Source organism: Aphelocoma coerulescens, chromosome 3 (assembly GCF_041296385.1).
Source record: "Aphelocoma coerulescens isolate FSJ_1873_10779 chromosome 3, UR_Acoe_1.0, whole genome shotgun sequence".
In the NCBI taxonomy this organism is placed as follows: Eukaryota; Metazoa; Chordata; class Aves; order Passeriformes; family Corvidae; genus Aphelocoma; species Aphelocoma coerulescens.
In genome coordinates this window covers 42,582,253-42,598,337 of record NC_091016.1, presented here as the reverse complement: position 1 = coordinate 42,598,337, position 16,085 = coordinate 42,582,253, and the positions used below count along the sequence as shown (strand labels likewise).

Here is a 16,085-nt window from a genome sequence, read left to right as displayed (position 1 = left end):
GCAGGCGGCGGACACGGTGCGGAGAGGAGGAGGAGGAGGAGGAGGAGCGAGAGGAGCGGGAGCCGCTGCCATGGTGCTGCTGCTCGCGCGCCGCGCGCTCCTGGCGGGCCGCCGGCGGCTCCCCCGCCCCGCCGCCCCTCCCCAGGGTGAGCGCCGCCTCTTCCCCCTTTCCCTGCCGCTCCTCGCGGGGCCGCCCCGCTGAGCCCCTCTCTCCCCGCCTCTCCCCACAGCTCCGGCGGCGGCGGCGCGGCTCTGCTCGGGCCCGGGGGGCGAGGCGGAGGCGGCCGACGGGGACGGGACGATGCTGCGGCACCTGGCGCGCAAGCTGCGGGCCAGCGGGCCGGTCACGGTGGCCGAGTACATGCGGGAGGCACTCACCAACCCCGGCCAGGTGCGCCGGGGCCGGGCCGGGCCGGGGAGGCCGTGCCTCGGCCCCGCCGCTCACCGCGCTCCCGGCCCGCTTCCCTCTCGCAGGGTTACTACACCCGCCGCGGCGGCGTCGGCGAGAGCGGGGACTTCATCACCTCGCCTGAAATAAGTCAGGTGTTCGGAGAGGTAATGCAGTTCCTTGCATCTTAAGTAATTTTTTTTTTTTTTTCACTTTATCTACGCGGGGCTGGCTGGGATCGTGGTGGACAACAAACTGTCCATGAGCCAGCAGTGAGCCCTTGGGGCCAAGAAGGCCAATGGAATCCTGGGGTGCAGCAGGAAGAGCATTGGCAGCTGGTCAAGGGAGGCGATCCTGCCCCTCTACTCAGCCCTGGTGAGGCACATCTGGAGTGCTGTGTCCAGCTCTGGGCTCCTCAGGGCAAGAGAGACGTGGAGCTCCTGGAGCAGCTCCAGTGGAGGGTAACAAAGATGATTAAGGCACTGGAGCATCTCTCTTATGAGGAAAGGCTGAGGGAGCTGGGCCTGTCCAGCCTCAGGAAGAGAGACTGAGAGGGGACCTCATCAATGTCTGTGAGTATCTGAAGGGAGGTGCCAAGAGGATGGAGCCAGGCTGTGCTCAGTGGTGCCCAGCAATAGGACAGGAGGCGATGGGCAGAAACTGATGCACAGAAGTTCCACCTGAACATGAGGAAGAATTTCTTTACTGGGCAGGTGTCCACGCACTGGTACAGACTGCCCAGAGAGGTTGTGGAGTCTCCCTCTCCAGAGACATTAAAGAACCATCTGGATACAATCCTGTGCCATGTGCTCTGGAATGACTCTGACTGAGCAGGGAGGTTGGTCCAGATTGCCCAGTGTGGTCCCTCCCAACATTACCTGTTCTAGGATTCTGTGATTTCCATGCCAGTGTTCAGATACCTCTCCAATGTCAAAATACTTGAGTAGCAATGATAAGATTCAAGTTATTTTCCAAGAGAAAAACTGATTTTGAGGGAGAAGGAGTGTTTTGTTTTTCTGAAAGCCCTTTCATGTGTGTAATCTGAAACACCATCTGTGCTTAGTAACACTTTCATACAGAACTTGCTTATAAATAAAAAGAGTTATGGTGGTTTTCCAGTGTGAAATTGTGAAAACTCCCCTCAAAAAAAATCTCCAGAGTTTGATCTGGCTCATTCTGGTTTGTGTATCATTTCCAGTAGTGAAGAGTGGCTAAATTCTGTTCTCCATGATGCTTTGGTAAATTCATTGTCAGGAAGAACAGTTGTCCAGAGGCACTTCAGCACTGATCTGCATTTGAGCCTTAAGTAAAAGTTCTTGCTCCAGCCAGAACAGAGTCCCCACATTTACTGATGGAGAGTTGCTTCTGCTGGGCTGACAGCAATCAGTCAACAATTTTAATACTTAAAGACAAGAATGTGAAGTTATGTATCATAATTCTTAACTTTAAAATATGGAGACAGAATGTCACGCTGTTATCTTAGTTATTATCAGACAGAAGGCAGATACGATTTTCCACAAGTGCTGAAGTTACTGCTGTAACCTCTGTGTTGTTTCTCACTGACAGTTAATAGGAATATGGTACATTAGTGAATGGATGGCCATGGGCAAACCCAACACCTTCCAGCTGGTGGAGCTGGGCCCAGGGAGGGGCACCCTTACCGACGACATACTGCGGGTAGGTGAAAACTACTGACATTCTTTGTTTAGTCCATAGCTACAGTGAAACGTGAAGGGATGGTGTTTTGCTGTCAGGGTTTACCTTTCCCTAGTGACCAGATCACTTCAGTCAGGTTGGCGGCTCAGACTCTAATCAGAATAGATGAGTTTCTGGCACCAGGGCTCTCTGGTGAAAGCAGAACAGGGGCCAGCGTGTGCACACTGTGCAGACACACCCATGACCTTCCAAACACCACTGGATAGAAGGGGAGGGCAGGAATATTCCCTTATAAATTATTTCTGTGTAGGAAAACGGTATCCAAACTGAAAACCATCTAGGAAGGTGTTGCTATGTGTAACTGGGATGGAGACTTTAGTGCACGGAACAGAAGCAGGGAGGACAATAACACAGGAATGAAATTGAGTTAATTCCTTTGGGGATTTCAGGGGCTTATTTCTTTTGAGTTAACCCTTTGTGCTCAGTCATGCTTGCATGGCTGTCTTAATTAAAATGCTGCTAACTCATAAACAGATTGCTAATGGGATTTAGCACCACATAAGAACTTCTATTTATATATGTTAATGAAAGAAGTGAAATGTAGGATATCAAACACTTGTTTAAGGTGCCAGGGAAAACCAAACCATTTCTCTCCCAATGCTAGACCTTCTGCAGGTCTTAGAGGAGCTGCTACTACTATTCCAAATTAGCATTTCATATTGTTGCCCTTAGAGCCATGAAATGTGTGCTGGGTTTTGCAACTTTACTAGAAACATAGCAGCTTTTATTAAGATTTATGAAGAAAATCCCACTTCCTACCAAAGGAGCAAAATGCAGTCTCTCTCACTGAGATTGTTTTGTTATTAAAGCCAACTAAGCCTTTTATCTTGACTGTAAATAGTGAGAAGAGAGGTTAGTACTTAAACCTTTAATGTACACAGCACAAGACTGTGCCTAATAGAATTCATCTGCCTTTATAGGTCTTCAATCAGCTCGCCTCTGTTCTTAGTAAATGTGATGTCTCTGTTCATCTGGTAGAAGTGAGCCCCAAACTCAGTGAGATCCAAGGAATGATGCTGACAGGAGGAAAGGTACAGCCAAACCCTGAGGACAAGTCTGCTTACATGAAAGGTGTTAGCAAGACTGGAATTCCCATTTTTTGGTACAGAGACATTCAAGATGTGCCACCAGGTAAGGAGCTTGAATGCCTCGTTAAAGGGATGGTGCCCTTCCCTCACTGACAGCTTTTGATAGCAGAGGGCATCTCTGCAACCTTCACACTGAACAGAAAAGTAGTTATATACGTATTTGTTCTTACTTCCATGAGTCTGAGGCAGGATATTGGTTCATTTTCATCACTGCTACCTATTCTGCCTACCTTCATTTAGGGATAGCTACCCAATTTCCTATATTCTGACTTTTTCTTTTCATGGGAAAAAAAAAAAACTTTCACTGGCTTTGCCTGAATCTCCTTTCATGAGACAGTGATCTAAAATTCATGGACTGAAAGCTAGAGCTAGCTGTAGGAATGGTGCCTTTCATGTGTCCAAGCTGGAAGTAATTATAATTTTTTCACAACCACATTAGTTTAATTCATTAAAAAGCATAAAAATATTTTAAACTGGAAGCTGCTCTGGAAGCATTAATAATTTAATGCATTCTTTTTTTACCTTCCCACAGGTTACAGCTTTTACCTAGCACATGAGTTCTTTGATGCCCTGCCAATACATAAGTTCCAGGTATAGCAAGATTATTATTGTAATTGTGACCATCTGCTTAAACACCTTTTCTCTTTGAGGAAGAATAGAATTAAGGTGCCAAACTAGACACATGCCCTGTCTCTGGTGATGAAATAATTCTAACTGAATTTGGACAAATAAGGCTTAATTCAGCTGATAACTGTAAAATTAGTAATTGTTCTTGAATGGAAAAACTTGAAGAAAGCTGAGGATTTCTTTCTGCTGAGAGAAATCTCAAGGTTTTGGCATTTTTTAATTTCTTATGCTACATAAATGCAGCTTTTAATTTCCACATGATTTTCTGTAATACTAATAACAAAAGACTGAAGGGCTTTCATTTGAATACTAATGAGAGTAGCAAAACAGAGGCTAATTATGATTCAGAAGAAGCTAATTAGTTTATGCAAATCACTGCTAGAATGAAATCTATTCTTTTGATAAGTTAAACGTTGCCCTGTCAATAGAAGAGGCAGCATCTTTCTTCAGAGCATCACTCATTCCTTTTAAGAATAATGAAACCTACATTTGTTGGCTCTGCAGATGAGACTTCACCACAAGCTTTTTCTAAGGCAGTTATTGGAATGAAATAGGAATGAGTCATAGTTGTTGATAATGTATTGTGTTCCTAAAACATTTGTGAAAAGGCTTGACATGTTAGTTCAACCAAAGAAAGGAGATACTGTGGTACCTGTTGGAGAGTTAAACGAGTACTCTGGGCTCGTTAAACAGCGAACGGAGAAAGGCTGGCGCGAGGTGTTGGTCGATATTGATCCCGAAGTTCCTGACCAGCTGCGGTTTGTCCTGTCGCCATCCAGGACCCCTGCGACACAAAACTTTATTCAGGTGAGGTTGTGCCTACCAGAGCTCGTCCTTACGCCTTCACTGACTCTTTCAAGCACATTTAGCACTTCTCAGTTACTCTGTCAGCAAGAGGAAGGCTCTCAGTCCATAAATGAATAGAGCTTAAAATTTCCACAAGCATTTAATTTCATATGCTGTGAAACTACAGCATAGAAATTACCACATGTATCAAACTTTGCAAAATAGGAGCTTGAACACACAAAATGTCTGAGAGCAAACTGAGGCAGCAAGTGACAGGCAGAGTTCTGCACTGTGTGTGTGGCATCACGATCCGGAGAGTGGCCCTGCCCCAGCCAGGCTCTCAGCCTGCTGCAGGGTACTCAGGGCAGCTGCCTGCTTCTGTGTCTGGACGTGGCTGTGATTGGTTTCTTCCTGAAGTTCACTGGATACTCAAAGCTACAAAATTAAGTACAGGAGATTAAACACAGCTACAAAGTCTCACACAGGAAGGCCTCTCCGAAGGGTGTACACAGCTGAAGGATTGTTTTTGTTCTTTCAGTACCACAGTAAGGAAGTTTCACCTAACACAGATATTCTTGGTAGAAAAATTTTCACTTGACTACAGAAGAGATTGAAGAGATGACTGAAATCCAGCACTCAGAAAATCCTAATTGAGAATGAGTGATAGCAAAAACTAGCTCAAGCTAGTATAGATAGCCTAGAATGCACCTCCTCTACCTGCGTGTCCCAGAAAAGCAACAGCCCCAAGACGTCAAGTGTGAGGGATAATTGCCCTATGCTAATACAGGTGTTCTGGTCTTTGAACTCTGCACTAGCCAGAAGAAACAAGAGACCACGTGGAAGTGTGTCCTGAGGCTGGTGTCATTGTTCAGAGGCTTGCCTCTCGGATAGAGAAGGATGGTGGGGCCGCTCTGGTTGCAGATTATGGCCACGATGGAACCAAAACTGACACTTTCCGGGTAAGGTGTTTGCCCTGTAGCAATAAGCCAAAAGACTCTTTTATCTTTGATCATCAGGTTCTTGTAAGACAAAGTTCATGGGTGGACATAATAGCAAAAACTGCATAGAACTAAATAATTCCTATTTAATCAGTACCCAGAGGGGTTTCTGTCAGATGGAAAGGGTAATCTGAGCTCTCGCTACATTTATCTCAGATTTTCCATGTATAATTTGCTATTCTCACCCCTCAAATACACAACTTAGTTTTTGCCAGTTGTGATGGCTGGACTACAGCTGAGTGTAATCTTCCAATTTCATTTTCAGGGTTTTCGGAATCACAAACTTCACAACGTGCTGAGGGCTCCAGGTACAGCAGACCTGACAGCAGATGTTGATTTCAGCTATCTTCGGAAGATGGCACAGGGAAGAACAGCTACGTTAGGCCCCATCAAACAGCGGGAGTTTTTAAAGAACATGGGCATTGACCTCCGACTGCAGGTACGAGAGTGCTCACAGGCACAGGAACTCTTCCAATCCACAGGCAATACTCTTAGGCAGCACAAGAGCTTTTGTAAAAATCTTTGGTTTTAAAATGAAGTTGTTCAAAATAACACATAGGTGTGAGATAGAAAGCTGCTTCTGTAGATGTAAGTTACTCCAGATCCCTGAAAGTAAACTGATCATATTATATTTAGGAGCATTTAATGCAAAACTTGCATCAGTGTATGGGCTGTGGACCACCACCAGTGATCTCACCAGTTCTACCAACCATCACAGCACTGTTAGATTAAGTGAAAGGATGCAAGAAGGGATTGCAGGTATGCAGGAATTTATAGGAACACAGGAAGGACTACAACCTGCATTTTTTTTTCCAGGTGCTCTTGCAGAATTCAGGTGACACAGCAACTCGTGAGCAGTTACTTCACAGCTATGATATGCTAATGAATCCCGAGAAGATGGGGGACTGTTTTAATTTTTTTGCCCTGCTGCCTCACCACAGACTTGTACATCCTGACAAGAAAGATAAGCCAGAATCAAAGTCTCCCCTACCACCTGTTGCTGGATTTAATGAACTGTTACTAAAGTAATTTCAGATACTATTGTAAAATGTGTGATGGCTGTTTCAGAGTAGGTCTGGTGCAGCACACCAAACCTCTTGACTGACCTCCTCAAAGCAGTTTGAGTGGAAATAAAACACTGCACATACAGAAACCAGCACACACAGAGCAGAGCAGAATGAACAATGGTTTGGGTGTCTTACGATAGAACTGAGTGAAATATTTACTAGTGGAATCAAAACTTGTCAGTAACAAACACATGCACTAAGGAGTCTTTAAATGTATTCAAGCTTTGGTACTTGAATAAAATCAAGATGCCTTGATATCTCTGAAGATATTTTTATAAAGAGAATAGTGACAGGATGCATGTAAAAGGAGTTCCTGCCAGCAGAATTTCCACAGCAGGACACATCTGACAGATCCACAAACAAGAAAATATAGAACCATTTACTCCTAGGAACATTTGATAGGAGAGAGAATTCATGTAAATAAAAAGAACGAGTCTGATAGGGAAATAAATTTTATTTTCAAGCTTATCAGAGGATATTTACAAACAATGGGATGTATAAAAATATAAAAGTACTTGACTGTCATTTTGAGGCTATAAATTTTACATGAGCTTTTTTCTAGCATCACCATAACACTATTGCTTGAAGGAACACAACTTAATTCATCTAGGGGTAAGGGTATTAAACACTGTAACCTACTGCTGTCAAAGTCTGCAGTAAAGGTAGAAAAAAAGGAAATAAAAAACTCAGCTATTTTTACTACTCTAGGAAGTTTACTCATAATGTAAGTCTGATTTTTTTTGGTTTCTTGACTACTAGTTGCTTGTGGCTTCTATTGTCTGGCCCCATAAGTCTGCATATATCACCAGGCAATCTCCTCCAAAGGCCAACAGCATTATTTTTATTTTAATACAACTTGAAGAATAAATAGCTCACATAATATTTTGAAGCAGAGCAGACCTCATGGGGAGAGACAAAAGCCAGGCCTTCTACTTCATTACTGTCCCCTCCTTTCTCTATTCCTGTTGTGCTTTTTCAAGTGACTGAGCTGCTTTATTTCCTCCCAAACACAAACACCACAAACAACAAACCCACAGGTAAACCTGAAGTGACAGGTCAAGTATAAAATCTGAAGTTTAAAACCAAACTGCATCTACATTAGTACAGGTAGGATGGAATATAGCAATGGCTTCATTGAAATGTGGTCACTTGAGCAGTGAAGTTGAAACACTGCACTACTTCCCTTGCCAAGAGTGGGCAGATACTAAACTACCAATGTCAGAGGTGACCGCTCTGGTTCCAGAGATGAAAAGCAGTGCCTCTCTCAAGAATCAGTCCTGAAACCCTCCCTTAACAGTGTTAAGAAGCCAGAGCTCAGCCTTTGCCAACACGGACACCTACAAAATGCAGCAGCGCATAGATAAAGGGCAATGGGAAAAGAAAAGGTGGGTTAAAGACCCAAACCTGCCTGTGGGCAATCCTTCTGCAACCGCCACTGACCACTGCCCGGTCACTGCTACTGCAAGCAGCTGCCAGCCCTGAACTAACCATGTAACTTTTAAATATATCTAACAACTTAAAAAGCTGCTCACCTGTTTCCTTACCTGAATAACAACAGTAGGAAAAGATACTTATCTACATACAAACAAAAAAGAAAATCTTTGTAGGAGAGAGGAGATATCCCAAAGCCTCTCACTGCCCTTGCAGTCAAGCCAGTATCAATATTTTAGAAATATTTCCAACTAAGCTCCAGTTAAGCAGCTTGGCACACCAGGGATGCATACAGCCTTTCAGCACCCTCCAGCAACACAACACTGTTATCCCACAAAAAAGGGATTTCACCTTTTTTGTTTTTTACTATAGGACCAAAACACACTCTTCCATTTGGAAGAATTCATGGCCTCAAACTTCTTTGAAATACCATGAACTTGAACTGTCCAAGGGAATTCTTTCCAAAGAACACTACTGACTCCTCTCTATTGTGCCACAAGTCTGATTAGTGGTTGGGAATCCTTCAACTGAGGCACAGAGAAAAAACTAAGTTAGGAGTTGGTTTTGGACTCTTCATTCAGATCAAATAGTTCTGACCACAGTAAACAGGATGGGAGGGGCTGCAGGTTAACATGGGAAGGCAAAGTCCTTTCTCCTACAATCCAGCTGCCCTGGCAGAAGCAACAGGTGATGTGGTATCCACTGTTACTTCTAGGTTTTGAGCAGAGTTAACATACAAGCTAGCAGGCTACAAACTACTTCTGATGTAAGTCCAGGGAACCTTAAAAAAATTAGAAAACATTAAAAATTTTAAAATCTTATTACTCAAAATGACAGAAGAAAGCTGCATATATTTTTCCCTATTTTTCCACATCCTTCTGCTAGAAGCTGGTCTTCCAGAGTGAAAAGGATATGCTACATCAAGTCTTGTGTGCTCTCTGTGCATTACTTGTGTAGTTTTAAGGCAAAAAGCCTTTGGCGTGTATCAATGACGTGCCAGCCTTGCACAGCAGCACGCTGTTGCGGCTTATTGCTTTTTTTAACAGACAAAATAAAGGCCTAGCAGAGTTTTGATTGTCATCTCCTTAGATTGTCAGCCAGCATTTCAAGAGGAATGTAAGAAGTTACGGGGTTTTCTTTTTTTGTTGCTGTTGGTATCTGGAAAAAGTTCAGTTAGGGCCAGGACATACATGTTTAACTGTCCTAACAGCAGCAAATTAATTCTTTCATCTGTGAAGCTGTATTCAACTAAACCACCCTGTTTTGCTTTAGCCAAGGTAATCTGTACTGATTTCTTTACAGAGTCTCTTCACCATCCACAGTTTAAGAAACAGGAGATGTAGCTAAGTAACAGAAAACAGTCCTCTATGGCCTAGTAAAAAGAGATTAGAAAACTACTACAAAACTCTTACTGTGTAGGCTATGAAAAAAACAAAAACCCTTGAAAAACAGAAACGATTCAATCTGTACACACTACACCTCAGTAATGGCTTTGTAGCCACCCAGCTCGGTGAAATGATCCCCAACAGGGCTTATTCCACTGTCCAGTAACTACTCATAGTTAAAGTCAGGGATGGAGAAAAGCTTGTCAGATGACAGTCTGTTGCCATGGCAATGTAGGATCCTCTGGGCTTTACACACCAAACTATGTGTACAGCATTTGGAAAGAGCAATAGCTGCTCCAAAACTTATCTTCAGTTTCTGCCTGGAGTATCCTCCTTTGCTGCAATTTAGCATAATGAACAAATCAAGGGTCTTCTTCCATGTCATCTGGGTTAGGAGCCATAATGAAGTGCTGTGGGTACTCGAGGTTGTGTTCGTAAGCGTGTTCTTTCCAGCGTGCATCGTCGCTCTCGTGGGTAATGTAACGCTCTCCGATCCGCGTTTCAAATTCTCTGAGGTCAAGCCAAGTCTGGTAATCCTAAGGAGTAAAAGAGATTTAAGGAAGCAGTTTTAAGAACCAGCAGCACTACATTTCCACAGACAAATTCTGCAGTTTCTCTCCATTTTTAGTGTGAATAGCCACAAGATATAACCAACAAGATCTGTTAAAAAAAAAAAGGAAAGAAAAGAAAACCAAACACAAACACCCTCCCACAAATTGCCCCAACACTGTCCACAAAGAACAGTTCAAAATTAAATAGGCTAGTATCTAAGGTTATTAAAGCAGCATATAAACTCCATTCCAAACAAACCTCTTCTAAACCAACTACAAGTTATGGCACACACCAGGTTGTGTGTCTACTTCAGCGCTGAACAAACAGTGTTTGTGCTGATTTCACAGGGCTCCATGCATTCATCACTGCCCACAGTTGGGGGGAAACCAAAACAGCAAACTCACACTGCTGTCAGACAGAAAGGAAAAGGTGGGAAAGACAGTAAGACAAATTTCCCTTGAGGAAAGAAGCCATTAACAGATGGGCAGAATCCTGGAGCACATCAAATGAAACGCTATAACCAGAAATACTCAAGCCTTCATGAATGCTTGTTAACAGAATGTGATAGTTGCAGTTTTCATAAGCCTCTGAAGGATTTCAGCCAAAAAAATTATTCACCCTTAATAAACACAGTGAAAAAGTTTACCTGTAACCATGGGTGACTAAGGGATTTGTCAACACTGAATCGTTTTCTCATCTTCACTTGAAGCAAATTGTTTATTAAATCAATGGCTGACAAAGAAGAACAAAAATTATGTTTTTTAAATACTAATCACCATTCACATGCTACAGTAGAAATTTATTTTTTATGTGTGAGTGTATTCTACACTGAACTTTAAATTTAACCAAGCTCTTGAATTTTATATTTAGCTTTGCTTATGTTAAATGAGACTACAAAATAACGGTGGGGTAAGTTCCCCCTACTTTTGATGGAAACACTAAAAGCTTTACTGTGTTATTCATTAATCTTTTTCCCTACTGATTTTAGTGATTTTCAGATGTGCCTAAAAAGCTTGAGCATAAGCCTGTGTTCCACAATGACGTGGGCACTTCCACTATTGTATACTTTTGTATACGTCTTTCCACAGCTACCCGTGTGTTAATGATGTATTAACCAAACACAGTAACAACGTATAACCAAAGCTGACAGTGCAGAGCTCTAGAGACCAGCCTTGTAAACTTCTAGGTTGTTCACACCTGACATTTAAATCCATGCTTGCTAATGTACAAAACTAACATTCCAGATTCAACTTTGAACCATTTCTGTGATTATAGTTTGGCTAAAATACGCCAGCATTCAGGAAATACCCACACATTAATTAACTTTTCCTTGGGACTTCTGGGAAGTGTCAGATTACCCATCCCATTCGTCATGCATGAAATTCATTTTTCTTGCTAAATCTCCTGACTCCCCTGCCCTGAAAATTATCTAAAGCTCTTATTTATCCACTTTGGCATAGTCTACTAAACTCAAACTATCAATAATTTTCACTCCTTTCTAAATGAACCTTGAGGTTTAAGCATTTGAATGTGTTATCTACATACACAAACATTCTAATAGAGAAAATTAATTTCTTTACCTTCACTAGAAATTTCCTTCCAAGGGTTTGGTGGGTACATAAATGCTGCATTTTGAATCTGATCATTGATATCCTCATCTTCATTAAATGGGAATGTACCACTGAGGCTCACATAGACAATAACTCCTACTGACCACATGTCTAGGGAGCGGTTGTAGCCTTTGCTCCTGAGCACTTCAGGGGCGAGGTACGCAGGAGTCCCCACCACAGAGCGCCGGAAAGACTTCTCACCAATGATGCGTGCAAAGCCAAAATCACACAGCTTCACCTGCAAAAGCAACACCACATTTTTAAACTGAGAAATCTCTGCTTGACTTCACACCCTTTCTGCCATCACTTAAAGCAGACACAAGACCCCATGTACGCCAGTCAGTTAAGGTTTTAGGTTGCTGGGTTTGCAACATGCAGGTCAGCCATGCTTCAGATCAAGACCTGAACTGGCCTTGCACAGACTTGGGTCTGAGGCAGTTTGTGTATCACATGGCCACGAGTGTGCAAATAAGGACATAAGATCTTGATTCCAAACCCAGCTCATTTTCAGAGGGGAATCCTCACTCTCACAAAGCACAGAACCAAAGTTAAAAATGCACATGAATCCCAGCCAAATCACATCCCTCATAATTGTATTCCAGAAGCTGGAGGCTTCAGTACACAGAAATCAAACACTGAGTTTTAGCTTGAACTCAGACCCAGCCAGCTCTTGAGAGAATATCCCAGTCAAACGCATTAACAGCTGGCACAGGCACGGATGCTGAAATCTTCATGGTTCTGCAACAGTTCCTTGGCTTGAACACAGCAGGCACTTGTGGAGATAAAAGGATTCAGACCAAGTCCAACACGTAACCCCAAGTCAATAAGCCCTCCTCAGGGTATAAGAAAGAGCAATGCACTAAAGGTACTTAATGGGAGAAGGGAAAAAAAAGAGACAACTACAATACATGCAGTTCAAGTAATTCTAGAGTAAGTCAGCCTAAAATCCCACAAGAGGTCACTTTTTAAGCAGCAATGTCGGTATTGCTTTAAAAAAAAAACAATGAATAGTAATGAAAAGTATTGTTTAATCTTCACTCACTTGAGGGAATGGTTCTGCTGATGCTAGTAGTACATTTTCTGGTTTTAAATCACAGTGCACAATATTCTTGAAGTGTAAATTCCTCAAAGCAACAAGTATCTACAAAATGAAAGAACATTTTCAGAACATATTCAAGCAGATCAGAAATGTCAAAAGACACACACACTAACCAATACAGCAATTTTTATCAACATAGTCCTCAAGAACTAACCCATGTATATTGTGCAAGCACTGTCTTTTCCAGCCTGCCAAGACTTGAAAACAATGGGGTTTATTTTCCCCACCCTTTCCCCCCCTCCCCCTGTCTTTTTGAATGCTTACTGTTTTGACATTCATCTTTAGATGTCCATAATGTTATGTCTTGGGAAAGAAGGGTCAAAAAAATTAACATAATTAACATTCAAAGTTCTTTTCTTGTTTATTCAACTTTCATTAGATGTGCAGCTCTCTATGCTGTCTCTTTAAATAATAATACAGAAAACCTCTTCTCCAGATTCTCCTAATTACAAAACCCATATCTAGCCTTTCCTCTAAAAGCAGAGGAACTGAATGCCCACCTGAGTGACCATGAACTTAGTTATTCGTTCTGGAAGTCGACTTTTCTCACTGGAAAGAATCATCTCTAGCATATCTCCATGCAGCTTTTCCATCACAACAAAGACCCGTTCTGGGGTTTCAAACATACATTCCAGGTTCACAATCCCAGGGTGGTGCAAATTCTAAAATAAAGTAGCATAGGTACATCTTGAATTTCACAGAAATGTTGCCCACAAATCAAAGCACAGTTAGGTGGAGAGTTAGAGGTGAAAAAAAAAAATCTGTGGAAAGAAACAAGCTTGAAACAAATGTCAAACCATGACATATGCCAGCTACTAAGGATAATTGGTTTGATACAAATTAGCTATAATGATTAATTTCACAGCTGATGCATGTTCTGTACTCAAGCTACCAAGTACAAGAATAATACTCAAAGACTGAGGAGCCAGTAGTGGAAAACAGCAGAAAATAATACTGAGGGAGACAACATGGAGCCAAAGTACCTATGTTTGGTGTATCCCCTACAGGGGGGTAGATATCACCCCAAGTTACCAACTCTATCAAGTAGTCAGGAATTCCTGCTCTTATAAGATTCCCTCTTACGAAAGTACTCAGAAATCACAGACGTAAACTTAAAAATCAATTCAGAGCACTTGCACACAATACAAAATCTCCTTAATGGTTTATTTAAGACAAAATTCCAGTGTGATCCAAAAACGCTTTCATACCTGGAGAATGGCTACTTCATTACGAAGCTGACTTTCCTGCTTAGTTGGAAACCTCATCTTGTCAATGACTTTGATAGCCACATCTCTTCCAGTCTTCCTGTGTTTTCCTAAACAGAAAGTCAGCGTCAGCCATCAAGAGGTAGAAGCAATTCATAGCTATAAAATATTACAGCAGAAATTCATTTTTGGGGAAACAAGTATATTCTGTCGAGTGTACAATATTACCATATTTATATCTAGAATTGCAAATAGTATAGGAGTAAAAGAAGTGATCAGCCTCCACAGGAATTCTGTAGTTTAAATTTAAACCAGTTACCACTCTGCTGTCAGGTACATACACAGACATTAGATGTATTGGGTGAAGGTTTTGTTCATGCAAGGGATTTGCACATGAGCAAGTAATAGCTACTCCATAGCATATTGCTTCTCCTGTAAAAACAACAATTCAAGGCCAAAGTGAAGACAGATCTAAAAACCCACTCCAGTGGTTTCACAGGCTCCACATTCACAGGAAATTACACACCTAATACTCTACGGGAACGTGAGAGTAATTAGGTGCCCCAAAGAACAGCAACACATTTAACACCCTGGGCAATTTGCTGTGATGAAAAAGCTCTAAAAGATGGTGGTAAGAAAAACACCATGCTGACAGCACCACATACTATTTCTTGCTGCAACCTGCATCAGCTGCATGAGAAGCATTTTGCAGTATGCAGGGAGGCTATGTCAAGGGCTAGGTGAGGAGCTGTTAATGCTTCCCCAGCTTCTTCACAGCTGCTGAACTGGTTTCTTTCAGTCACATCAGAGAGGTTAATAGGATCACACACACACACTGCAAGACCTTGGAAACCTAAGACATTTAATACTGAGGTACTACAGAACAGTAAGTCTGCACCAAAGAAAAGTGTCATTATCTGCTCAGCGAAGGGTTTGGATGCCGTTTGAGGAAAAGGGACAACACACACAGCTACAGTGCAAGTGGCACAGAAGGTTCTACCAGCACTCCTGTGGGGAGCCCAGGTACACCTCAGTAGCCACCAGCCAGCCTCCCCTGCTGCTATGTGGTCAGCACTGGTGGCCAGGGCTTAGGCAGGACACAGGAACTGCTCCACAGGCTGCTCTGCCAAGCAACTACTGCACCTGCCTTTGACACCATCATGAATAAAGGGCTTATCTCCACCAGATGAAGGAAATTATATTGAAATGTAGCAGAAATACAATCAATTACAAACTAGATGCAAAACACTATGCAAATGCTAAGACTGCTAAGGAATGATAAGCAAACCAACTCATCTAACAAAACACCTAACTACAGAAGCTAGACTACAGCTAAAAATTGTCCATGAAGAGTAACAGAAAAGCAGCTTGAAAACTCCTTTTGTTAAACAAAACACAACTAGCCAGTTTTTAGTGCAAGTTTTACATCAGTAAGAAAATGTCAAAAATAGCTTTTTCTGTCTCCCTTTTTCAGATCTTTCAAACTAATCAAAACAGGAAAAGCAGAGGGAAACTGTTCTCACTGATGCAGGAGCTGGATATCTGTATCTTACAACTTTTGATTTACAATTTGGAAATGTTTCTCAAGAATAGGGGACACAAAAAATATAACATAAAAGAAAAACCCAATCCAAACCCCACAACAATGAAAGCAACTTAATTCTACCATTAACTGTCGCCATTATTTCAGTAAGACTACACAGGTGGGGATAAGCCAGTATCAGAAGTTACCAGAGCTAATCTCCCCAAATACCAGCAAAAATTAAGCAGAGTGCAGAGGCAGCAAAACCATAGTCTTTTATATTGTCTTTTCATACTCTTTCAGCTTGTGATTTTATCTTAAGAAGTATGCATATCCTATATATTTTAAGCCCTCATTCAGTAAAAAAAAAAATATTATAAAAGTTTTTTATAATTTTTTATTATGCTTACAAGCACTTGTTAGCACTGAATCATGCAAAATACCAAGCTGAGATTTATTTACAAGGCAATTTAGGAAAAATAAAATCCAACCATTAAAATAAGTGCATTTGTTCATTTCTATTCGTAAGAGAGGGAGCACACTTTGATTTGCACTCTGCTTTAAGAAATACAGAGGGAGCAAAAAACCTGACCGCTTTCAAGAGTGATGTA

At 41.9% G+C, this 16,085-nt stretch overlaps 2 protein-coding genes across 4 annotated transcripts in view; one reads left to right on the top strand and one right to left on the bottom strand.

The window, feature by feature from the left end:
• Nucleotides 1–60: 60 nt before the first annotated feature.
• Nucleotides 61–6,652, top strand: NDUFAF7 (NADH:ubiquinone oxidoreductase complex assembly factor 7). Its single transcript, XM_069009965.1, has 10 exons — nucleotides 61–146; nucleotides 231–391; nucleotides 475–555; nucleotides 1,955–2,065; nucleotides 3,025–3,235; nucleotides 3,725–3,783; nucleotides 4,513–4,626; nucleotides 5,421–5,564; nucleotides 5,869–6,042; nucleotides 6,420–6,652. Exons 1-10 carry the CDS (start codon nucleotides 71–73, stop codon nucleotides 6,630–6,632), a joined length of 1,344 nt encoding a protein of 447 aa, XP_068866066.1. The 5' UTR covers nucleotides 61–70; the 3' UTR covers nucleotides 6,633–6,652.
• A 454-nt stretch (nucleotides 6,653–7,106) lies between these two features.
• Nucleotides 7,107–16,085, bottom strand: part of PRKD3 (protein kinase D3) — a 43,304-nt gene continuing 34,325 nt past the window's right edge. For all 3 annotated transcript variants that reach the window (XM_069009961.1, XM_069009962.1, XM_069009964.1), the window contains exons 14-19: nucleotides 13,956–14,062; nucleotides 13,248–13,409; nucleotides 12,691–12,789; nucleotides 11,619–11,886; nucleotides 10,685–10,770; nucleotides 7,107–10,022 (exon numbers count right to left, since the gene is read on the bottom strand). In XM_069009961.1, coding sequence (XP_068866062.1) covers nucleotides 9,849–10,022; nucleotides 10,685–10,770; nucleotides 11,619–11,886; nucleotides 12,691–12,789; nucleotides 13,248–13,409; nucleotides 13,956–14,062 — 896 coding nt within the window. In that variant the 3' untranslated portion in view covers nucleotides 7,107–9,848. The remainder of the gene's footprint in view (nucleotides 10,023–10,684; nucleotides 10,771–11,618; nucleotides 11,887–12,690; nucleotides 12,790–13,247; nucleotides 13,410–13,955; nucleotides 14,063–16,085) is intronic.

Bases quoted from the DNA above. Each gene is read 5' to 3' on its own strand.
- NDUFAF7 (XM_069009965.1), top strand. From the start codon at position 71: ATGGTGCTGCTGCTCGCGCGCCGCGCGCTCCTGGCGGGCCGCCGGCGG. The intron at 2,066-3,024 runs GTAGGTGAAAAC...CTGCCTTTATAG, and splicing joins TTACCGACGACATACTGCGG to GTCTTCAATCAGCTCGCCTC. The intron at 3,784-4,512 runs GTATAGCAAGAT...CTCGTTAAACAG, and splicing joins TGCCAATACATAAGTTCCAG to CGAACGGAGAAAGGCTGGCG.